Raw genomic sequence first — 23051 nt, 5'->3', positions numbered from 1 at the left:
TTTAAAATTTTATTAGTGAAATCTGTCAGTCTTTTCCTTTACTATCTTTACCTTTGGCTTCTTTTTAGGGAATCTTTCTTTATTCTTGAAAATCTAAATTTTCATTTTATCCTGTTATTTCATTTTTTTTAATATTAAAGTCTTAATCCTTTTTGAATGTGCGTTAATGTATAGAGAAGGAACCTAACTTTTTTTTTTTAATTAATTAATTAATTAATTTATTTATGGCTGTGTTGGGTCTTCGTTTCTGTGCGAGGGCTTTCTCCAGTTGCGGTGAGCGGGAGCCACTCTTCATCGCGGTGCGCGGGCCTCTCACTGCCGCGGCCTCCCCTGTTGCGGAGCACGGGCTCCAGACGCGCATGTTCAGCAGGTGTGGCTCACGGGCCTAGTTGCTCCGCGGCATGTGGGATCTTCCCAGACCAGGGCTCGAACCCGTGTCGCCTGCATTGGCAGGCAGACTCTAAACCACTGCGCCACCAGGGAAGCCCCGGAACCTAACTTTTTATTAAAAAATAGCCAGGTGTCCTAACACCATTTAGTGACTAATATACCCCTTTCTTGCTGGTATGAAATGGCACCATTTTCATGTATAAATTCTTGTATATGTTTGGGTCTGTTTTTGGACATTTTAGTTCTTTTCCAGTGATCTGTTTGCTTATTCTGGCACTAGTGCTATGGTGTTTTGATTAACATAGCTGTATAAAGGCTGTTTAATGTATTTTAATACCTGGTAGAATAAGTCCTGCCCCATTATTCTTATTTAAAAAAAAACTTGGCTGACTACTCTTAACATTCATTTTTGAGATTAACTTTAAAATTATTTTTTGTCAGTTTCTCCCCTCACATCCTCTAGAGACCTTGGTTGGAATTGTGTCAGATTTTTAGATTAGTTTGGGGGAAATGGATTTCTTTACATCAGCCTTCTCCTGGAATATGGCATGCTTCCCTAATCAAGGCTTTTTCTTTGCTCCTTTATAGATGTTTTTGCTTTTAATCATGTTGTTTCTGCACATTTCTTGATAAGTGTATTCCTAATCAATTAGTATTTGTTGTTGCAAATGGAATTTTTTCCATTATATATTTTTTTAATTTTTGAATTTTATTTTATTTATTTTTTTATACAGCAGGTTCTTATTAGTCATCAATTTTATACACATCAGTGTATACATGGCAATCCCAATCGCTCAATTCATCACACCACCACCACCACCCCCCCGCCGCTTTCCCCCCTTGGTGTCCATACGTTTGTTCTCTACATCTGTGTCTCAGTTTCTACCCTGCAAACTGTTTAATCTGTACCGTTTTTCTAGGTTCCACATATATGCGTTAATATACGATGTTTGTTTTTCTCTTTCTGACTTACTTCACTCTGTGTGACAGTCTCTAGATCCATCCACGTCTCAACAAATGACCCAATTTCGTTCCCTTTTAATAGCTGAGTAATATTCCATTGTATACATGTACCACAGCTTCTTTATCCATTCGTCTGTCGATGGGCATTTAGGTTGCTTCCGTGACCTGGCTATTGTAAAGAGTGCTGCAGTGAACATTGGGGTGCATGTGTCCTTTTGAATTATGGTTTTCTCTGGGTATATGCTGAGTAGTGGGATTGCTGGATCATAAGGTGATTCTATTTTTAGTTTTTTAAGGAACCTCCATACTGTTCTCCATAGTGGCTGTATCAATTTACATTCCCACCAACCGTGCAAGAGGGTTCCCTTTTCTCCACACCCTCTCCAGCATTTGTTGTTTGTAGATTTTCTGATGATGCCCATTCTAACTGGTGTGAGATGATACCTCATTGTAGTTTTGATTTGCATTTCTCTAATAATTAGTGATGGTGAGCAGCTTTTCATGTGCTTCTTGGCCATCTGTATGTCTTCTTTGGAGAAATGTCTATTTAGGTCTTCTGCCCATTTTTGGATTGGGTTGTTTGTTTTCTTAATATTGAGCTGCATGAGCTGTTTATATATTTTGGAGATTAATCCTTTGTCCATTGATTCGTTTGCAAATATTTTCTCCCATTCTGAGGGTTGTCTTTTCGTCTTGTTTATGGTTTCCTTTGCTGTGCAGAAGCTCTGAAGTTTCATTAGGTCCCATTTGTTTATTTTTGTTTTTATTTCCATTACTCTACGAGGTGGATCAAAAAAGATCTTGCTGTGATTTATGTCAAAGAGTGTTCTTCCTATGTTTTCCTCTAAGAGTTTTCTAGTGTCTGGTCTTACATTTAGGTCTCTAATCCATTTTGAGTTTATTTTTATGTATGGTGTTAGGGAGTGTTCTAATTTCATTCTTTTACATGTAGCTGTCCAGTTTTCCCAGCACCACTTGTTGAAGAGACTGTCTTTCCTCCATTGTATATCCTTGCCTCCTTTGTCATAGATTAGTTGACCATATGTGTGTGGGTTTATCTCTGGGCTTTCTATCTTGTTCCATTGATCTATATTTCTGTTTTTGTGCCAGGACCATATTGTCTTGATTACTGTAGCTTTGTAGTATAGTCTGAAGTCAGGGAGTCTGACTTCTCCAGCTCCATTTTTTTCCCTCAAGACTGCTTTGGCTACTCAGGGTATTTTGTGTCTCCATACAAATTTTAAGATTTTTTGTTCTAGTTCCATAAAAAATGCCATTGGTAGTTTGATAGGGATTGCATTGAATCTGTAGATTGCTTTAGGTAGTATAGTCATTTTCACAATATTGATTCTTCCAATCCAAGAACATGGTATATCTCTCCATCTGTTGGTGTCATCTTTAATTTCTTTCAACAGTGTCTTATAGTTTTCTGCATACAGGTCTTTTGTCTCCCTAGGTAGGTTTATTCCTAGGTATTTTATTCTTTTTGTTTCAATGGTAAATGGGAGTGTTTCCTTAATTTCTCTTTCAGATTTTTCATCATTAGTGTATAGGAATGCAAGAGATTTCTGTGCATTAATTTTGTATCCTGCAACTTTACCAAATTCATTGATTAGCTGTAGTAGTTTTCTGGTGGTATCTTTAGGATTCTCTATGTATAGTATCATGTCATCTGCAAACAGTGACAGTTTTACTTCTTCTTTTCCAATTTGTATCCCTTTTATTTCTTTTTCTTCTCTGATTACCATGGCTAGGACTTCCAAAACTATGTTGAATAATAGTGGTGAGAGTGGACATCCTTGTCTGGTTCCTGATCTTAGAGGAAATGCTTTCAGTTTTTCACCATTGCGAATGATGTTTGCTGTGGGTTTGTCATATATGGCCTTTATTATGTTGAGGTAGGTTCCCTCTATGCCCACTTTTTGGAGGGTTTTTATCATAAATGGGTGTTGAATTTTGTCAAAAGCATTTTTTCATCTATTGAGATGATCATATGGTTTTTATTTTTCAGTTGTTAATATGGTGTATCACATTGATTGATTTGCATATATTGAAGAATCCTTGTATCCCTGGGATAAATCCCACTTGATCCTGGTGTATGATCCTTTTAATGTGTTGTTGGATTCTGTTTGCTAGTATTTTGTTGAGGATTTTTGCATCTCTATTCATCAGTGATATTGGTCTGTAATTTTCTTTTTTTGTAGTATGTTTGTCTGGTTTTGGTATCAGGGTGATGGTGGCCTCATAGAGTGAGTTTGGGAGTGTTCCTTCCTCTGCAATTTTTTGGAAGAGTTTGAGAAGGATGGGTGTTAGCTTTTCTCTAAATGTTTGATAGAATTCACCTGTAAAGCCATCTGGTCCTGGACTTTTGTTTGTTGGAAGATTTTTAATCACAGTTTCAATTTCATTACTTGTGATTGGTCTGGTCATATTTTCTCTTTTTTCCTGGTTCAGTCTTGGAAGGTTATATCTTTCCAAGAATTTGTCCATTTCTTCCAGGTTGTCCATTTTATTGGCATAGAGCTGCTTGTAGTAGTCTCTTGGGATGCTTTGTCTTTCTGCGGTGTCTGTTGTAACTTCTCCTTTTTCATTTCTAATTTTATTGATTTGAGTCCTCTCCCTCTTTTATCTTAATGAGTCTGGCTAATGGTTTATCAATTTCGTTTATCTTCTCAAAGAACCAGCTTTTAGTTTTATTGATCTTTGCTATTGTTTTCTTTGTTTCTATTTCATTTATTTCTGGTCTGATCTTTATGATTTCTTTCCTTCTGCTAACTTTGGGTTTCGTTTTTCTTCTTTCTCTAGTTCCTTTAGGTGTAAGGTTAGATTGTTTATTTGAGATTTTTCTTGTTTCTTGAGGTAGGCTTGTATAGCTCTAAACTTCCCTCTTAGAACTGCTTTTGCTGCATCCCATAGGTTTTGGATCGTCATGTGTTCATTGTCATTTGCCTCTAGGTATTTTTTGATTTCCTCTTTGATTTCTTCAGTGATCTCTTGGTTATTTAGTAGCATATTGTTTAGCCTCCATGTGTTTGTGTTTTTTAGGTTTTTTTCCCTGTAATTGATTTCTAATCTCATAGCATTGTGGTCAGAAAAGATGCTTGATATGATTTCAATTTTCTAAAATTTACTGAAGCTTGATTTGTCACCCAAGATGTGATCTATCCTGGAGAATGTTCCGTGCACACTTGAGCAGAAAGTGTAATCTGCTGTTTTTGGATGGAATGTCCTGTAAATATCAATTACATCTGTCTGGTCTGTTGTGTCATTTAAAGCTTCTGTTTCCTTATTTATTTTCATTTTGGATGATCTGTCCATTGGTGTAAGTGGGGTGTTAAAGTCCCCCACTATTATTGTGTTACTGTCGATTTTCTCTCTTATAGCTGTTAGCAGTTGCCTTATGTATTGAGGTGCTCCTATGTTGGGTGCATATATATTTATAATTGTTATATCTTCTTCTTGGATTGATCCCTTGATCATTATGTAGTGTCCTTCCTTGCCTCTTGTAACATTCTTTATTTTAAAGTCTATTTTATCTGATATGACTATTGCTACTCCAGCTTTCTTTTGATTTCCATTTGCATGGAATATTTTTTTCCATCCCCTCACTTTCAGTCTGTATGCATCCCTAGGTCTGAAGTGGGTCTCTTGTAGACAGCATATATATGGGTCTTGTTTTTGTATCCATTCAGCAAGCCTGTGTCTTTTGGTTGGAGCATTTAATCCATTCACGTTTAAGGTAATTATTGATATGTCTGTTCCTATGACCATTTTCTTAATTGTTTTGGGTTTGTTTCTGTAGGTCCTTTTCTTCTCTTGTGTTTCCCACTTAGAGAAGTTCCTTTAGCATTTGTTGTAGAGCTGGTTTGGTAGTGCTGAATTCTCTTAGCTTTTGCTTGTCTGTAAAGCTTTTGATTTCTCCATCGAATCTGAATGAGATCCTTGCCGGATAGAGTAATCTTGGTTGTAGGTTCTTCCCTTTCATCACTTTAAGTATATCATGCCACTCCCTTCTGGCTTGTAGAGTTTCTGCTGAGAAATCAGCTGTTAACCTTATGGGAGTTCCCTTGTATGTTATTTGTCATTTTTCCTTTGCTGCTTTCAGTAGTTTTTCTTTGTCTTTAATTTTTGCCAATTTGATTACTATGTGTCTCGGCGTGTTTCTCCTTGGGTTTATCCTGTATGGGACTCTCTGCACTTTCTGGACTTGGGTGGCTATTTCCTTTCCCATGTTAGGGAAGTTTTTGACTATAATCTCTTCAAATATTTTCTCTGGTCCTTTCTCTCTCTTTTCTCCTTCTGAGACCTCTATAATGCGAATGTTGTCGCGTTTAATGTTGTCCCAGAGGTCTCTTAGGCTGTCTTCATTTCTTTTCATTCTTTTTTCTTTATTCTGTTCCACAGCAGTGAATTCCACCATTCTGTTTCCCAGGTCACTTATCCGTTCTCCTGCCTCAGTTATTCTGCTATTGATTCCTTCTAGTGTAGTTTTCATTTCAGTTATTGTATTGTTCATCTCTGTTTGTTTGTTCTTTAATTCTTCTAGGTCTTTGTTAAACATTTCTTGCATCTTCTCGATCTTTGCCTCCATTCTTTTTCTGAGGTCCTGGATCATCTTCACTATCAATTTTCTGAATTCTTTTTCTGGAAGGTTGCCTATCTCCACTTCATTTGGTTGTTTTTCTGGGGTTTTATCTTGTTCCTACATCTGGTACATAGCCCTCTGCCTTTTCATCTTGTCTGTCTTTCTGTGAATGTGGTTTTTGTTCCACAGGCTGCAGGATTGTAGTTCTTCTTGCTTCTGCTGTCTGCCCGCTGGTGGCTGAGGCTATCTAAGAGGCTTGTGGAAGTTTCCTGATGGGAGGGACTGGTGGTGGGCAGTCTGCCCACTCTCTGGTGGGCAGAGCTCAGTAAAACTTTAATCTGCTTGACTGCTGATGGGTGGGGCTGGGTTCTCTCCCTGTTGCTTGTCTGGCCTGAGGTAATCCAACACTGGAGCCTACCTGGGCTCTTTGGTGGCGCTAATGGCAGACTCTGGGAGGGCTTACGCCAAGGAGTACTTCCCAGAACTTCTGCTGCCCGTGTCCTTGTCCCCACGGTGAGCCACAGCCACCCCCCCGCCTCTGCAGGAGACCCTCCAACACTAGCAGGTAGGTCTGGTTCAGTCTCCCCTGGGGTCACTGCCCCTTCCCCTGGGTCCTTATGCGCACACTACTTTGTGTGTGCCCTCCAAGAGTGGAGTCTCTGTTTCCCCCAGTCCTGTCGAAGTCCTGCAATCAAATCCCACTAGCCTTCAAAGTCTGATTCTCTAGGAATTCCTCATCCCATTGCCGGACCCCCAGGTTGGGAAGCCTGACGTTGGGCTCAGAACCTTCACTCCAGTGGGTGGACTTCTGTGATATAAGTGTTCTACAGTTTGTGAGTCACCCACGCAGCAGTTATGGGATTTGATTTTACTGTGATTGCACCCCTCTTACCATCTCATTGTGGCTTTTCTTTTCTCTTTGGATGTGGGGTATCCTTTTTGGTGAGTTCCAGTGTCTTCCTGTTGATGATTGTCCAGCAGCTAGTTGTGATTCTGGTGTTCTTGCAAGAGGGAGTGAGAGCACGTCCTTCTACTCTGCCGTCTTGGTTCAGGGCCCCCCATGATGAAACTTTTTAAAAAGACCTTTTGGGAGGTCTGATTTCTTCTGCCAGCACTCAATAGGTGTTCTGCAGGGGTTGTTCCACATGTAGATATATTTCTGATGTATTTGTGGGGAGGAAGGTGATCTCCACGTCTTACTCTTCCGCCATCTTGAAGCTCATCCTCCATTATATTTTCAAGTTGGTTATTTTTGTCATATAGGAAGGCTTAGGAACCTAGGCTCAAATTTCTAAATGGTTCTATTTGAACCAGACTTACAGTTCCAGAAGTCTCTGAAGTAATTTTAAAGTTATTTCCTTCAAAATTTTAAGTTCTATAAAATGAAATTTTAGAAAACTTAATTTCATAAGAAACTTGCATGTTTGATAACATGTCTTCAAAGTGAGGTATCTAAGACTAGGTTTTTAAAGGCTGCTATATTTTGGATGGGCTGAGTAGTTTCACCAATTTCCAGTAGATGTCAGTGTTTTATAAATTTATTAGTCTGAGGTGGAGGTTTTGTCTCCAGTCTCCCACATTTATATATTCTTTAGTCATTTAATTAGCATACCGGGGATTATTTGAACTGGAAGAGATTTTGGAGATCATCTAAGTCAATCCTTTGATTTTGCAGAAGAAAGAACAGGTGTAGTAGATGGGAAATGACCTGTCCAAGGTCACCCAGTCACACAGAGTGAGGCTGAATCTCAGGTGTTCCTGTTTGTGAAAGACCCTGTCTCTGAAAGACTGGTAAAAGATAGTCACCAAAACCACAGAGAAGAAAATATGTAGAGTCCAGTATAGAAGCTGTATTTGGGAGAAAGGGAAGCAGATGCTCTTCCATTTGTTTGGGTAGGTAAATATTAAAAAGTTTTTATGAACAAGATGTTAGATTCTTAGATTATAATAATAATTGGGTGAAATGAACAGAAAACAGTTGGCTTTTGTTACCTGAATGTAGAATTATTGGATATGAAAGTGACCTTTGATAGAATGTCCTGTTCTTCATACTGTAGATATAACATCAGAACTTGTATATGGCCAATGGAATAACTCCCTGCCCACTCTCTGCACAGCCTATTTGGTTATGTTTAAGAGAAATGATATAAATCATTCAGTACCACCTGTGTCAGAAAATATTATCCAAGAATCTATAATCTTTTCCAGTAAATACACCAAGTAATAGAAAAAAATTTTTTTTTATTCTGTCTTATGAGAATTCAGGGTAAAGAAACCAGGGTAACATTTAAGGGCAACTTTAGACAAAGTTATGAAGTGGGCAAAATGACAGTTTCAGAGAAATATCCTTCCTTTAATCAGCTGACTCTTCCCTATCAGTATCTGCTTATAAAAAAAAATATGGGCCATTTAATCTTCATTGCAGAGGTGGAAGCTTCCAGGGTACATATGCTAAGCACCTACCCCTCTGACATCAGTGCTCACTGGATTTTGGAGGAGTGAGAGCCCCATGTGGATTGGTGTGAAGGTGAAGTAAGTACCCATGGGCTGAGTCTTTTTTTTTTTTTTTTAAATCTATGAACCATTTTCAGTTATTTTTTTTTTAATTTTTTTATAAGGAACTCCTTTATTTACTTACTTATCTATTTATTTTTGGCTGTGTTGGGTCTTCGTTTCTGTGCGAGGGCTTTCTCTAGTTGCGGCAAGTGGGGACCACTCTTCATCGCAGTGCGCAGGCCTCTCACTATTGCGGCCTTTCTTGTTGCGGAGCACAGGCTCCAGACACGCAGGCTCAGTAGTTGTGGCTCACGGGCCTAGTTGCTCCGCGGCATGTGGGATCTTCCCAGACCAGAGCTCGAATCTGTGTCCCCTGCATTGGCAGGCAGACACTCAACCACTGCGCCACCAGGGAAGCCCGAGCTGAGTCTTAAAGATGAGGTGGGACTTCCATAAAGTACAGAGACTCGAAATATGGGACAAGCCTGTGAAGGCTAGAAAGTGAATCTATCAGGACACCTGGCGAAAAGGTGATTTTGTTTAGAGTTTAAGGTCAATGAAACGAAGGTAAGATTGAGGGTAGATTTGGGCTGGTTTGGCTTTAGACTTTTTCTAAAAATTTTATTGGAGTATAGTTGATTTACAATGTTGTGTTAGTTTCAGGTGTACAGCAAAGTGATTCAGTTATACGTATACATATATTCATTCTTTTTTAGATTCTTTTCTCATATAGGACATCACAGAATATCGAGTAGAGTTTCCTGTGCCATACAGTAGGCCTTTGTTCATTATCTGTCAGATATAGTAGTGTGTGCATTCATTCCAAGCTTCTGATTTATCCCTCCCCCGCCAACGTTTCCCCTGTGGTAACTATAAGTGTGTTTTTGATATCTGTAAGTCTGTTTCTGTCTTGTAAATAAATTCATTTGTATCATTTAAAAAAATTAGATATCACATATGAGAGATAATCATATGATATTTGTCTGTCTCTATCCGACTTACTTCACTTAGTATGATAATCTCTAGGTCTACCCATGTTGCTGCAGGTGGCATTATTTCATGGCTGAGTAATATTCCATTGTATATAAGTACCACATCTTCTTTATCCATTCATCTGTCAATGGACACTTAGGTTGCTTCCATGTCTTGGCTAGTGTAAATAGTGCTGCAATGAACCTTGGGCGCATTTATCTCTTTGGATTATGGTTTTCTCTGGATACATGCCCAGGAGTGGGATTGCTGGATCATATGGTAGTTCTATTTTTAGTTTTTTAAGGAACCTCCATACTGTTCTACATAGTGGTTGTATCATGGTTTTAGACTTTTTGAGCTGGAAGTCACAGTATGAAATGCTTTTCTAAAGATTTATTGTTTTGAAATAGTAAGTTGAAAAAAATAGTACAGAGAGGTCCTAAGTAGCCTTCACCCAGTTTCCCTCGATAATAACCTCTTATGCAACTGTAGTACAAGGTCGAAAATGGGACATTGACTTTGTACCATCTACCAACCTTATTCAGGTTTCAACATCTACTCATTTATATGTATGTGTGTGCATATTTCTATGCAGTTTTGTCACATGTATAGATTTGTGTAACCACTACAACAATCAAAATACAGAACAGTTTCTTGACTGCAAAGGAACGTACTTGTTTTACCCTTTCTAAAGGTTTTTAAAAGCTTCGAAGGAAATCCAATTTTCTATTGGCTAGGGAGGGCTAGAACTGTGGTATCCAGAGTCCTGGGTCTCGTTTGCAGCCCAGAGACCTGGCTGACAAGGGCCCTCTCAGGAGTCCCTTCTGACATATCGTTGGTAGTGTGTAGGAAGAGCGGGAAGTTTTGTAATAAATTTTATAAGGAACAAACCGCTTAACTAGGGATATTGTATGTAGAGTTTTTTTAAGTGCCAGAAAAGATCTATTTGCTTTCTCCCCTGTAATCTTGAAGATACTGCCTACTTGTTCTCTGTGATTTCCCCACCTGCCAGTGGAGTTCTGATTTTTCCTGAAGACTCAGCCTGGCTCTCTGAAGCTGCTGATCTTTCCTTTGTTTTCCTCTTAACCGTCTTTAAGTGTATAAGTTCAGTAGTGTTAAGTATATTCACATTGTTGTAAAACAGATCTTCAGAACCTTTTTATCTTGCAAAACTGAAACTGTGTCCATTTAACAGTCCCCCTTTCCCCCTCCCACCTGCCCCTGGTAACCCCCGTTCTACTTTCTGTTTCTATGAATTTGACTATTTTAGATACCTCATATAAGTGGAATCATTTAGCATTTGCTTTTTTGTGACTGGCTTTATTGATTTTGTCACACAGATATACAGGGAATTGTTCTTAAAATTCTCAGAATCACTAAGCTTTGAATCTAAAGAGATCTGGGAAATTGAAGGTTTCCGTCTATCCATTTTACAGATGAGAAAAATCAGACAACTAGAGGTTGCCTGAGGTTAGTGAAAAATGAGACAACCAGAGGTTGCCTGAGGTTAGTGAAAAATCATAGGAAGTTCTATAATTTCTTCTCAGTTTTGTTGAACTTTTTAAGGTCCATCTGATTATGAACAACAGTGAAAGTATCCCAAACTCAGAGCCAAAGTAAACATTTAGAAAATGCCACTTGGATAAAGCTACTGCTGCTGTTGATCTGTTTTCTGCAAAGCATTTTTGCATATCTGTAATAATGACAATTTAATTCTTTTTTTCCAATAAAATTTATTTGGTCGATATCTGCGAAGATAGGATAAGCTGAAATATAGTTTTGTTCCGTTTTGTTTTTCTTTTTTAACCTATGGTAGATGCTCCAAAGAAGGGCTTTGCAAACTTTTTCTGTAAAGGGCCAGATAGTAAATATTTGGGGCTTTATGTGCTGAACAATGTCTGTTGCAGCTATTCAGCTCTGCTTTTTTAGGTGGTTTGGGCTAACTGGAAATCTATGTACCGTAACTCTGTCGGAGTATTAGTGCTGGGACTATTTTGATTATTCAAAGAGAACTAACTTTCAGAGTTCACAGAAAGAGAATAGGTATTATTCATACCCTAAGTATAATAACAGCTAACATTTATTGAACATTTACTAGAGCTTTTACATACCTGCCTTTATTTATTTATTTAGTCACTCTATCAAAGTAGGTAGTAGTATTATTTACGTCTTAAGGAGAAGAAACTGAGAATTAAGAGAGAGTAAGTAACTTGATTAATGTTTCTTAGCTAGTAAGTGGTAGTTAGGGGATTCAAACCCAGGCAGTCTCTCTAGAAGCCGGCACACTCCACTGCTGTGCTATACAGACTCCAAGGCTCTTGTCCTTGAAGCACTAGAAGGCTCATGTTTTAAAAGGGTTTAGCAGAATTTGGTTATATAGGCACACGGTAAAAAATACAAACTGTCCAAAGGATAGAGTGAAAGTGTAAAGTATCCTTCCCACCCAAGTAAGTCGTCCTGGTCCCTGATTCCTTTCTCCAGAGCCAACCACTGTTACTGGTTTTTTTTCGGATCCTTCCTGAGATATTCTTATAGGGGTTTGCCAATATTTATTATAGGTAAAAGGGTGATCGGTCTTTATAATCCATCTTAGCTCAAATTCTGTCCTGTTGTCCTCGATATTTTTCGGGGCTCTCTGGGTTAGGAGGAGGAGGATGTTGTTGGTAAGATACTCGGCAGCCAAGTCACCAAATACTATTCATGTTTCTTATTTCTTTGCTCTCAGCTTTACCTAGAAGAATCTAAATTCCTATCATCTCCTACTTCCTTCATTTAAACACATGGTCAGTGTTTGCAGGGTTTACAAGCTTGAACTTGGAAACACTTAGATTTTAAATATAAGACACACAGAGATTGTCTTACGTTCTGAATACCTCATTAGCTGATTAGTGGAGCGACCTGTCATACCTGGGGATCCTAGGGGAGCGGATGCGTCACATGGTGTTGGGTGCTTGTCCCAGTGCTCTTGTGACAAATACAGTCCCTGTATTTTGACATGAATGTTAGGACCTGTGCTAAAAGAAAGGATCTTATAATAACAACTCAGAAATATCAATCATATGATAATCATGTCTTTAATAGATGGTTTTTACTATAGTGTTTGATTCTATATGGAGGTTCCCAAGTGGGCAGAATACATTGTGACCAAACATAGCAGAAAGAGTGGAGGTGCATTTACAATGAGATTTTAAAAAATAGCTGTCTGTGTTAGGTGGTTTCATTGAATACTCTTTAAGAGCATTATGGATTTGCAGGGAAATACATTTTTTGAAAACCCAATTTTTATATATAATCAGAACTTGAGTATATTTTATGACTATGATCACATAAATGGTTTTGTTTACTAGCTTGTATGCTCTCTACTGTTTTACTATGAAGAGTGTGTTGACTTAAAAAAAAAAAGCACAATGTGAGAGTTTCGAGTTAAGTTGTATTTGGGGCAAAATGAGGACTGCAGCCCAAGAGACAGCATCTCAGATAGCTCTGAGAAACTGCTCCGAAGGGGCGAGGGAGGAGCCAGGATATATAGGAATTTTTCAACAAAGGGCAGATAGTCGGGAATGTCAAAAGATTATTGTTAAACAAAGAAAACCAGATATCTCAAGTTAAGGAAATCAGCACTTTTCTATGTATGGGAAGATGCAAGAGTCTGGGCTCACTGAAGTCATTCCTTTGATATGTACCTCAGCTTTCTGGGGGCTGTATCCTGTATTTTCACATCCTGAGTTTCCTTAGGGCTCACCGCAGGGAGTGGCTGCAGTCTGATGGCTGCTAGAAGGCAAGTATTCTTTTCAGCCCTGAGTTTTCTCAGGGCTCACCAGCTCACGCTGGAGGGCTGCAATCATTGGTGACTGTGACATCCTTTGTTTATTGATATGGCAGGAAATACTCCATTTATAAATTTTCCATTTATCAGGTGATTCGGGGGGTGTGCTTCAATCTGTTCTTTCCGAGGTAGGCATTAATGAGTTCAAAGCATATGGTATTGATTTTTGAGAGTTCTACCATAAGAGCTATTAAGAATTATTGATTCTGTATTTTATTTTAGGGTTTCAGCTTCTTCATGTTTGAGCAGCCCGTTTAATGGAAGCGCCCGTGTCTCTATATGGCCTAAGGAGTATGCATGCAGCAATTGATTAAGTTGACATTTGGTATTAATAGCTTAGAGACTCTTTACAGCATAATATGCTTATCCATTTTAGGTGAAGGCAATTTTGACTGATGTTTCATAGCTATTAAGTGGTAGTGCTGGGATTCAGACCCAGGTAGCCTGTCTCCAAGTCTGCACACGCCACCCCTCTGCTCCACTGTCTCTAAGGCGCTTGCCCTGGTCATGTTTCCTCTGTGCCTTTGCCTAAGGCCACTTGTACCTTTTGGCAGTAGGAGCACTGTGTGCTGTCAAATCGTGATCCACCTGGGCAGCCGGCCCTCAGCTTCATTTTTTATAAGCTGAATGCCTTTAAGGAGCAATTTGACCTCTCTGAGCACTGTGTATGTTTCTTCACCTGTGAAGTTTCAGGGGAGAGTAGTAATCCTTGCCCTCCTGCCTCACCAGGTAGATGTACTGAGCAGCTGATTTAATTCATCCTTCTATCCCTGGGGCATAGAATAGTGCCTGACACATTGTAGACACTTAACAAGTGTTAGCTTCTCTGCTTTCTTCTCCTCTTCCAGAAGCTGGACTTTGGATGAGAGTTAGATGCTGCGTAGGATGGTCTGAACAGGTAACTTCCTTTTTTTTCATGCAAGGATATTTTATTGGAGTGCTCTCTTCTTGCATTTTTGCATTAAGCTCAATTAATACTTTTATACGTTATTGCTCCTGCCCTGCCTTCATATAATCTATTTGTTCTTTTTTTTTTTAACATCTTTATTGGAGTATAATTGCTTTACAGTGTTGTGTTAGTTTCTGCTGTACAACAAAGTGAATCAGCTATATGTATACATATATCCTCATATCCCCTCCCTCTTGCACCTCCCTCCTGCCCTCCCTATCCCACCCCTCTAGGTCGTCACAGAGCACCAAGCTGATCTCCCTGTGCTATGCAGCAGATTCCCACTAGCTATCTGTTTTACATTTGGTAGTGTATGTATGTCAACGCTACTCTCTCACTTTGTCCCAGCTTCCCCTTCCCCTCCTGTGTCCTCAAGTCCATCCTCTACGTCTGCATCTTTACGCTTGCCCTGCCACTAGGTTCATCAGTAACATTTTTTTAGATTCCATATATATGCGTTAGCATACAGTATTTGTTTTTCTCTTTCTGACTTACTTCACTCTGTATGACAGACTTTAGGTCCCTCTACCTCACTACAAATAACTCAATTTCATTTCTTTTTATGGTTGAGTAATATTCCATTGTGTATATGTGCCACATCTTCCTTATCCATTCATCTGTCGATGGACATTTAGGTTGCTTTCAAGTCCTGGCTATTGTAAATAGTGCTGCAATGAACATTGTGGTACATGTATCTTTTTGAATTATGCTTTTCTCAGGGTATATGCCCAGTAGTGGGATTGGTAACTTATTATTATTTTTTTTAATAAATTTACTTATTTTATTTATTTTTTGGTGCATTGGGTCTTCGTTGCTACACGCGGGCTTTCTCTAGTTGCGGTGAGTGGGGGCTACTCTTTTTTGTGGTGCGCGGGCTTCTTACTGCGGTGGCTTCTCCTGTGGCGGAGCACGAGCTCTAGGCGCATGGGCTTCAGTAGTTGCAGCATGCAGGCTCAGTAGTTGTGGCTCACGGGCTCTAGAGCGCAGCCTTAGTAGTTGTGGCTCATGGGCTTAGTTGCTCCGCGGCATGTGGGATCTTCCCAGACCAGGGGTCAAACCCGTGTCCCCTGCACTGGCAGGCGGATTCTTAACCACTGCGCCACCAGGGAAGCCCCGGGATTGGTAACTTCTTGAATATAGTCAGGAAACTAAGATAAATACGGTCACGAGACATCTCATTCTGTGTTTTACTTTCATTCTTCCCTTCATAGTAAATAGAACTGAGCTCAGCATCTCTCTGGGGAAACACAACTCTGCTCCCAGAGGTAGGGAAAAAGATTCCTCCTACTTAATGGACCGTGGGCACCTCGCAGTGTAGGATAATAGCTGGTCACACTGAACTGCATGGGCAGGGAGGACTAGATGGAAGTTTCACTGAGGTTTGTTAGGACTGTTATGATTAGACAAATTAATAAAAAGATTAGAAGGACCTTACAGACATGGAAAATAGCGTCACAAGAGCAAAAGCGGGAAGTTGTGGAGTGGGCTTGTGGGACAACGAGTCCATCCATTTAACTAGGATCTCCCAAGTGTAAATAATGGGAGGTACTGTTGGAGAGGTGACTGGGGTGAGAGTGTAGTGGGCCCTGCATACCCAGTTGGATGTTATCTTTAAGAGATCATTACCGACTAAAAGTTCTGGGGCATGGGGAGTCATGATGAAGGCTGCGTTTTAGGATGGATTGGGACCGGCAGTGCCTGGAGGTGGGGTGAGTAGTTGGACTTCTGGGGGAAATGGCACCTTCAGAATCACAAGTGGAGCTGAGGACTCTGGCAATAGTGCAGAGAGGTGCCTGGAGAAGGAGACCCTGAGTCACGAAGTCCCTGAGGAGGACTTTGTGGGAGACATGGCCATGACACCTTACTTAGAAAGAAGAGAAAGGAGAAAGAAATAGAAGGTTCTGCACAGGACATGTTGAAAGTAGGGTTAGAAGGCTCTGTTTAACTGCTGGGCTCTCACACTGACTGTTTTCAGCCTTCTCTTTAGTATTAGGGCAAAGATAGTCCGCTGGCTGAGCTGATTATATTCTTCTGCAAAACCCAGGATGGGGAGTCTGAATTCAGAGCATCCTAAGAGGTGTCTGTGGCCCAGCTGCTGCCTCCTTAGCCAGAGTTAAAAAGGATGTTTTTTGAAGGTGAACTGAATTCTCAGTGCCTAGCACAGACTTTCAGTCTCAAGAATAAATAAAGGCCTTTATAGAATCCTCTTTCCTCATTTTTTTTTGGTCAGTGAAGATTCTGCAGCTCAGCGTCTGTCCCCATCTCCCCACTTAAAGTATCCTTGCCCTGCTGATTCCCTTGTTGCTGAATCTAATGATATTGTCCTGTCCTTACCTTACTCCCTGGTCGGGGAGCTAAGATCCCACATGCCTCATGGCCAAAAACCCAAAAAAACATAAAACAGAAGCAGTATTGTAACAAATTCAATAAAGACTTTAAAAATGGTCCACATAAAAGAAAATCATTAAAAATAAATAAATAAATATATATATATATATATATATACACATATATATATATATATACATACTCATCTTTCAGGGTTCCTTTGGCCTAGAATTCTATTAAAATTCAAGCATGGAGGATGACTTGGAAAAAATTATGGTCCTCAAGGAAATTTTTGATCTGGTAGGGCAGCCAGAGACATATACAAACAGCTGTAGTGCAAGGTAGACTTCCGGGAGAGCTATAATCAGAGTGCAGAGAGGAGCAGGAATAGAGGGAGCGGGATTCGTTCTAACGCGAGGGATTTGAGAACATTGTTTCCTTAGCTTTCTGTTTCCTTCCTTCGTTCTCGTCTGCCAACTGCCCACAGGTGAATGCTCTGAAGTTCTACATTCTTTTTCTCGTGTGTTGACTCTGATGGAAATTTTCCTGGCTGTCCTTTTGTTACCTTTGCCTTAAAAAAAAAATTATGGTAAATAACACATAACATGAGATCCACCCTCTTAACAGATTTTAAAATATATGGTACAGGCTTGTTAATGTTGTACAGTAGATCTAACTCTTCATTTACTTCTTTCCCCAGCCCCTGGCAACCACCATTTTACTTTCTGCTTCTATGAGTTTGGCTCCTTTAGATACCTCCTGTAAGTGGAATCATGCAGTATTTGTCCTTCTGCAACTGGCTTAGTTTGCTTCACCTAATGTCCTCAAGGTACTTCTACGTTGTAGCATATGACACATTTTCCTTTTTTTTCATGGTTGAATAATATTGCATTGTATGTACCACATTTTGTTTATCCAGTTATCTGTTGATGGACATTTAGGTTATTAACACCTCTTGGCTATTGTGAATAATGCTGTAATGAACATGGGAGTACAAAGCTCTCTTCAATACCCTGACTTCAGTTCTTTGGGTAGATACTCAGAGGTGGGATTGCTGGATCATATGGTAGATCTATTTTTAATTTTTTGAAGACTCTCCATACTGTTTTCTACGGCAGCTGCATCTTTTTATATTCCCAGCAACAATGCACAAATGTTCCAATTTCTCCACATCCTCGCCAACATTTATTATTTTCTGTTTTTTGAAAATATGGCTGTCTTAACAGGTGTGAGGTGATGTCTCATAGAGGTGTTAACTTGCATTTCTCTGATGATTTAATGATGTTGAGCATCTTTTCATTTACCTTTTGGTCATTTTTTGGTCTTCTTTGAAGAAATGTCTATTCAAGTCTTTCATCCATTTTTTTAATTGGGTTCTTTGTTTTTGGGTTGTAGGGGTCTCTTTGCCTTTAACTCCCAAATCTTCATGCCCCTACCTGACGAACTCCACATGCCTTCTGCTACTCCTCAGCCTGATCCTTCTGCCCTATTCCCTCCTCATCACTCTGCTCCTGCCATCCTTCCCTTGGTTTCTGAAATACACTCAGATCCAACTCTGGCACATTCTTAAAAACCTAGGTCAACTCAAAGTTGCCCATGAATCCTTCCCTGACCACCCAGCCGTGTCGCTCTCCCTCTGCTGAAGTCTCTAGGACTTCTTGTCCCTAACGCTTTTTGGGCAATTGGCAGGCACTGCTGCCTTGCATTGGAATGGATGTTACACGTGTGCATTTTTTACGTTAACTGAACTCTGTCTCCTGAAGGGCAGGAATGTATCTGTGTATCCTCCAGAGGACTTTACAAAGCACCTTTGCCACACTGTAAAGAGGCAAGAAACCTAGGAAAAGATGTGTGCGTGTGTGTTCTGGGTATAATGACGGAGCTGAACTTTAAGCCCAGGAGTGCTCTGGCAACAGCAGGAGGACTTGGAGGAAGCAAAGTCAAGTGCACAAGCCACCATTATTCCCGAGAGAGATGAGCAGGGCAGGGACAGGGAGGAAAGATGAAAGTCTGTGACCAGGGCCTCTTAGCAAGTTGGGATTGGAGTAGGTGAGCAGGTTTCCATGAGAAGGTCAGGACTGTAATCTGAGGCGTGCTCTGCCAGATTTTTGCAGGCAAGGGATTACAGGTGTGTGCTGGGAGCCGGAGAGAAGCTGAGTTCACCTCACTGTTCTGCAGGGAGCCATAACAGCTGCTGACAGTGGGGGCCAGCCTAGCTGGCAGTCTGAATACCTCTACTCTGAACATCCCGTTCCAGAGAATTCATGGCTTCCAACCCTGGTATGTCCTTGCCAGCAATGCTGCGTGAGTGGTTAGCCCTTGCTGAGCTGTAGGTCACCCAGAAGCCCCAGGACAGCCCTCAAAAGGCCAAGGCTCAGTACACGAAGGCTACAGGGCAGACTGCTGCATTGCATAAGCGATGTGGCTCTTGAGTAGTGCTGGCGCGTCATGCTCCCTGCCAGGGGCTGGAGGACCATTCCCTGGACCTCACAAAATCCATGGACATCCTCGTGACCTTCATAGCATTCATCACACCTTTCACTGTGGTCAGCTTTTTATAACTTTCAAGACCCTGCCTTCTACCTTGAGCCCCAGCAGCCTGCTCTGCCCTGATGATGCCATGGCCAGTTCTGGTCCCTGTGTTCCCTGGGAGAGTTCCAGCCAGGGGACCAATTATGGGACCCCATCTTGTACCTTTGGAATGTTCCTGAGTGGGTCGAAGGTTGCTCTCACGTGAATCCAGGGAAGCAGGACAACCTGGCCTTCCCTCTCCAGTAAGAGGGGAAATGAAGAGGGTAAGCTTGGTCCTCTTAACAGCTAACCCTCCTTCTGCTCATCGACTTTGAGAATAGCTCCGTCTTTTCTGGCTTCTTTCTGACCCTCTCCCACTCCTGCAGTTGTCAGTGTCCTGGGACAGTATGTAGGGTCAGCTGTATGCTTAAAGAAAGAAAGTTAGAGAAAAAGGAATTCTTAGGCCCTGTCCCTGGAGATTCTCTTTAACTACGTATGGACGGGGCCTGGGAATCTGGCATTTTTGTACAGGTATACATGAAAGAATGGCTAGGGGATGGATGACGGACTTACTAGTTGCTGAGTAATTTTTACTTCTTTCTTTGTCCAACTCTTTACTTTTAGGATTTTTCTAGAGTGATCACGTATTTCTTTAAAAATCAGAAAAAAAGTAGATGTCATTAAAAAACAAAAACCAGATCTGGAAGCGATCAGTCTTTTCCAGATACCATTAACCTTTGTAAATTTATTCCTCATTTCCGCAGGGGGACTTGATCTCATCTTCATGCCGGGTCTTGGGTTTGACAAACACGGCAACCGTTTGGGGCGGGGCAAGGGCTACTACGATGCCTACCTGAAGCGCTGTCTGCAGTCCCAGGATGTGAGGCCCTACACCCTGGCCTTGGCTTTCAAAGAGCAGATTTGCCTTCAGGTCCCCGTGGATGAAAATGACATGAAGGTAGATGAAGTGCTTTACGAAGACTCCTCAGCATCTTAAATCCTGATGACCACAGCCAAATAATCAAGGTTTTGTGCCAGAGAAAAGCCAAACATGTGTATTTTCCCTTGTCAGAAATTAGTGGAAATTGCACAATAATGTGAATATGGGCTGTAGTGTTTTCAGTGTAATTGTTAGATACCGAACATGAAACCATTTAAAAAAATCAATAGCAGGGGCTTCCCTGGTGGCGCAGTGGTTAAGAACCCGCCTGACAATGCAGGGGACATGGGTTCAAGCCCTGGTCTGGGAAGATTCCACATGCCACGGAGCAACTAAGCCCGTGTGCCACAACTACTGAGCCTGCGCTCTGGAGCCATGAGCCACAACTGCTGATCCTGTGTGCCACACCTGCTGAAGCCCACATGCCTAGAGCCCGTGCTCCACAACAGGAGACGCCACCGCAGTGAGAGGCCCGTGCACTGCAACGAAGAGTAGCCCCTGCTCCCCGCAACTAGAGAAAGCCCGTGCACAGCAACAAAGACCCAATGCAACCAAAAATAAATAATAAATTAATTAATTAATTTAAAAAAAATCAATAGCAGTGTGTGTAATAGAACATTAATTAAAACGGAGGCTATCACCATATGATTTTCAGTTTAACTTTCCTGGTATTAATGTCCCAGGTTGATCTTTCTGTTTTATAGTTTAAGTTTAATATTTATGAGGCACTATGCTCCAACTCAGAGTGTGAGGGGAAAATAAACTCATCTGAAGTGGACACTTTCATTAAGTCCTGTCATGGGCCTGGGTCAGTCTGGCACGCATATGGAGATTCAGCAATTATTAAATGATTTATTCGTGTTTGCTTTGTGTACAAAGTTCTCCAAGAATATTATACCCTTTCATCATGGCTTCACTTACTCAACCTGAAATTTTATGTCTGACAGTTTGTAGCTTTTGATGGTTAAAGGACTGAAACCTTTTATTATTTAAATATTTTAATTTCGGCCGATTTGTTTCCATCTCTGCTGTTCTGTGTGTCAGTCACTTATGAGTTTAAGATCTGATATCCTGTAAGTTAGAAATTATTTCTGTTTATGGGTGGTATCTGCTTTGGAAATGAAATTTGGGCTGAAGGTTGGCAGATGCCATCACAGCCAGGGAACGGGAATTTTGTGGGGGGAAGATTTGGTTATAACCAGAGACCCAGGGGACTTCCTGGGTCCTGCTCTCTCACTCACACCCCACATCCTACCTCTCACCAGGTCCTGTTGATTCTGCCTCCGAAACCCTCTTCTATCTGTTCCCTTCTGTCCTCGTCCTGTCGTGCCTTTTGTCCAGACTCTCAGCATCTCTAAGCTGAACTGAGCAAGAGCCTCGGCCGTGGCTTCCTTGCCTTCAGTCTGGTCCTCTTCGTTTTATTTCTCAAACTACAGTCAAAGTGATCTTATCAAACATGAACCTGATCATGAAGCACCCCTATTTGTCTCTTTCTAGCCTCTCCTCTCCCTGTATTCTTCTTCTGTACAACTTATGCAAACGTTCACATAGCTCCCTCAACACTGCCAGCTTCTTCTGCCCTTTGTGCCTTGTAAGTGTGCTTTTCCTCTGGCTGCAGTGCTCTTTCCTCTTTTGTTCATCTGGAAGACTCCTGTTTATCCTTCAAGACTCAGCTCCAATGTCACCTCTTCTGTGAAGTCTTCCTGTGTTCCTTCACTTGTTTAAGCGGCCCTGGTCATTTTCCTCCTTATTACATTGTCCTACATGTCAAAGATTAATGGTCATGTCTACCCCTTCACCAGACTGTGAGTGCCAAAGAACAGGGATCATCTTTATACTTTCCACTCTCGGTAGACACACAGACAAATGGTGGGTGTTAGAGAATTTTTTTCAAAATCTAAGGTACTAGAATTTATTAGATTGCTAATTGTAATTTATATTGACATAAAATTATTTAGCTTAGAAATTAATACTTGTTAGTTTGGAGGAAACACTTTACTTCTTTGGCATTGTTTTCGACTCTAGAAACATATTTTCTAGTTTGTGAAGGAAACAGTTTATTTAATGACCTGTGTCTCTCCTCATCTGATACTCTCATCCACATGAACAAATCGGTTTTCTAGAACTGGCCGGCATAAGCACTACATGTGGCCGTTGAACTCTGGATGTGTGGCCAGTCTGAATGGAGAAGTGCTGATTCAGATTCTGACTATCTAGTATGACAATGAGAATTTTTTTTGAATGAGTTAGTTGAATACATTCAGATGTGTTTCATTTGCAACATGCATCCCTGTTCATAATACCATATGATTTGGTGTTTTATGCACAAAAGTAAAAACACTTAAAAATTGTCAATTGGGCTAAAATCAAATGTTCACAATATAGTATATACAGTGAGAAATGGGAGGGAGACAGAATTTCTACAAGCTGTGAAACCACATTACGGTACTGGTGAGAAATCTTAACAGTTACTTCAACCATAAGGTTAAGGTGAAAGTTAACATAGCTGACATGGCTGTTGGTCTGAAGTGGTTGAACAGTAAAATTCCTGGATGGCTGCAGGTCTGGAAACTTTAGAACTTTAACACGTTAGAACTTAATCTGTGTTGTTCTTCTGGCAAAGGAGAGCATTGAAAAGCCCCTCCCCAGCTCCTCAAGTGCAAACAGAACACAGAATCAACTGGCCAGAAGACCCAGGTGCTGAGATTCAGGAAAGCCCGAGGGCTGCAGGGTCCCTCACCTGGAAAGAGGACCTTTCCCTAGTGACCATTAATGGGCAGTGGTCATTGCGCAGAGGGTATAGGAAAGGGGAAAAAGCCCTGACGGTGCAGGTGATGGTGACACAAGCAGAGGCTGAGAACAAGGCCTCGAACTCAGGAAGAGAGCCAACATGAAAGAAGAATGATGATGGTCTTAGGTGAGGGGACAGTCCAGGCAGAAGAGAAATAGCAACTAGACCTGAACAGAATAATCCTTAGTATTGGGGAATTGGAAATATATGTATGTCTATAATTGCTGCCTATTCTATAGAACTGTGCTTAATTTAACCAGAAAGTAAACCATTAACTTTCATTCATCTAACAGATATCAG

The 23051-nt window shown here is 40.8% G+C and overlaps 1 protein-coding gene across 7 annotated transcripts in view; it reads left to right on the top strand.

Annotated features, from left to right (window-relative positions):
• Nucleotides 1-23051, top strand: part of MTHFS (methenyltetrahydrofolate synthetase) — a 301335-nt gene that overhangs the window by 32698 nt on the left and 245586 nt on the right. For 3 of the 7 annotated variants that reach the window (XM_007194221.2, XM_007194225.2, XM_007194223.3), the window contains exon 3: nt 19785-20970. The exons of 3 other annotated variants lie outside the window; for them this stretch is intronic. In XM_007194221.2, the coding sequence (XP_007194283.1) occupies nt 19785-20017 (233 nt within the window). In that variant the 3' untranslated portion in view covers nt 20018-20970. Of the gene's footprint in view, nt 1-14080; nt 14131-19784; nt 20971-23051 lie in introns of those variants that run through there. One more of the 7 variants, XM_007194222.2, reaches the window with a different exon arrangement.

This window comes from Balaenoptera acutorostrata, chromosome 3 (assembly GCF_949987535.1).
Source record: "Balaenoptera acutorostrata chromosome 3, mBalAcu1.1, whole genome shotgun sequence".
Lineage (NCBI taxonomy): Eukaryota > Metazoa > Chordata > Mammalia > Artiodactyla > Balaenopteridae > Balaenoptera > Balaenoptera acutorostrata.
This window is presented reverse-complemented; position numbering and strand designations above follow the sequence as displayed.